Source organism: Malurus melanocephalus, unplaced genomic scaffold (assembly GCF_030028575.1).
Source record: "Malurus melanocephalus ecotype Western Australia unplaced genomic scaffold, MMel_1.1 scaffold_1534, whole genome shotgun sequence".
Taxonomy (NCBI): Eukaryota; Metazoa; Chordata; class Aves; order Passeriformes; family Maluridae; genus Malurus; species Malurus melanocephalus.
In genome coordinates this window covers 14393-15966 of record NW_026624766.1, presented here as the reverse complement: position 1 = coordinate 15966, position 1574 = coordinate 14393, and the positions used below count along the sequence as shown (strand labels likewise).

Below are 1574 nucleotides of genomic sequence, written 5' to 3'. Positions count from 1 at the left end.
TGTCACCCCTGTCCCCCAGGTGTCACCGCTGCCCCTGTGTCCCCAGGTCCAGCCCATCCAGCCGGCCCCGCCCGGGGTGGCCTCGAGCCCCGCGCCCGTGGCCAAAGTGCCACCGGCACCGGTGGCCGTGCCCTGCGCCGAGACCCCGACCGTGAGCCAGCTGGTGGCCAGTGAGTCACTGGGGACTGGGAGCACTGGGAATACTGGGAATACTGGGATAGAGCACTGGGAACACTGGGAGCACTGGGAATATCGGGAATACTGGGAACACTGGGATTACTGGGAATACTGGGAATACTGGGATAGAGCACTGGGGGCATTGGGAATACTGGGAGAACTGGGAACACTGGGAATACTGGGAGAACTGGGAATACTGGGAATACTGGGATAGAGCACTGGGAACACTGGGAGCACTGGGAATACTGGGAACATTGGGAACACTGGGAATACTGGGAACACTGGGATGGAGCACCAGGGGTACTGGGAGCACCAGGAGTGCTGGAAATATCGGGAACACTGGGACCACCGGGAACACTGGGGGCACTGGGAACATTGGGAATACTGGGAACACTGGGAGCATTGGGAAGACTGGGAATACTGGGATGGAGCACTGGGAATACTGGGAACATTGGGAGCACTGGGAACACTGGGAGCCTTGGGAACAATGGGATGGAGCACTGGGAACACTGGGAATACTGGGAGCACTGGGAATACTGGGAATACTGGGAGCATTGGGAACATTGGGAGCACTGGGAAAACTGGAAACACTGGGATGGAGCACTGGGAACACTGGGAATACTAGGATGAAGCACTGGGAGGGGCAGTGGGAGCATTGGGAATACTGGGAATATTGGGAACATTGGGAGCACTGGGATGGAGCACTGTTAATACTGGAAGCACTGGGAACATTGGGAGCACCGAGAGCACTGGGAGCACTGGGAACACGGGGATGGAGCACCGGGAGTGCCAGAAACACTGGGAACACTGGGAGCACTGGGAATACTGGGAACATTGGGGGCAGGATAACGGGGACTGGGATTGCATCAAGAGGGGTAACAGGGTTTGGGGTCAGTGGGAATAGTGGGGTCTGGGCATCACTGGGAAGAGCGATGACAGGGACTGGGGTTACTGGGAAGACGATATCAGGGTCTGGGGTCACTGATATCGGGGTCTGGGGTCCCCGGGCGGGGGTGTGGGAGTCTGGGGTCCCCAGGTGGGGGGTCTGGAGTCCCCGGACGGGGATATCCGGGTCTGGGGTCATTGATACCAGGGTCTGGGGTCCCTGGGCAGGGGTGTGGGGTCCTTGGGCCGGGGGATATCCAAGTCTGGGGTCATCAATATTGGGGTCTGGGGTCCCCAGGCAGGGGTCTTGGGATCTGGGATCATTAATATTGGGGTCTGGGGTCTCCGGGTGGGGCTCTCAGGGTCTGGGGTCACTGATATCGGGGTCTGGGGTCCTTGGGCAGGGCTCTCGGGGTCTGGGGTCATTGATATTGGGGTCTGGGGTCCCCAGACAGAGTTATCAGATTCTGGGGTTATTGATATCAGGGTCTGGGGTCCCTGGGCAGGGGGAT

At 59.3% G+C, this 1574-nt stretch overlaps 1 protein-coding gene across 1 annotated transcript in view; it reads left to right on the top strand.

Moving 5' to 3' along the window:
* The window catches only part of LOC130587105 (POU domain, class 6, transcription factor 1-like), a gene marked incomplete at its 5' end in the record, with an annotated part of 17788 nt that overhangs the window by 13899 nt on the left and 2315 nt on the right, over nt 1-1574 (top strand). Inside the window, one exon of the mRNA XM_057388060.1 lies at nt 47-174. Coding sequence (XP_057244043.1) covers nt 47-174 — 128 coding nt within the window. The remainder of the gene's footprint in view (nt 1-46; nt 175-1574) is intronic.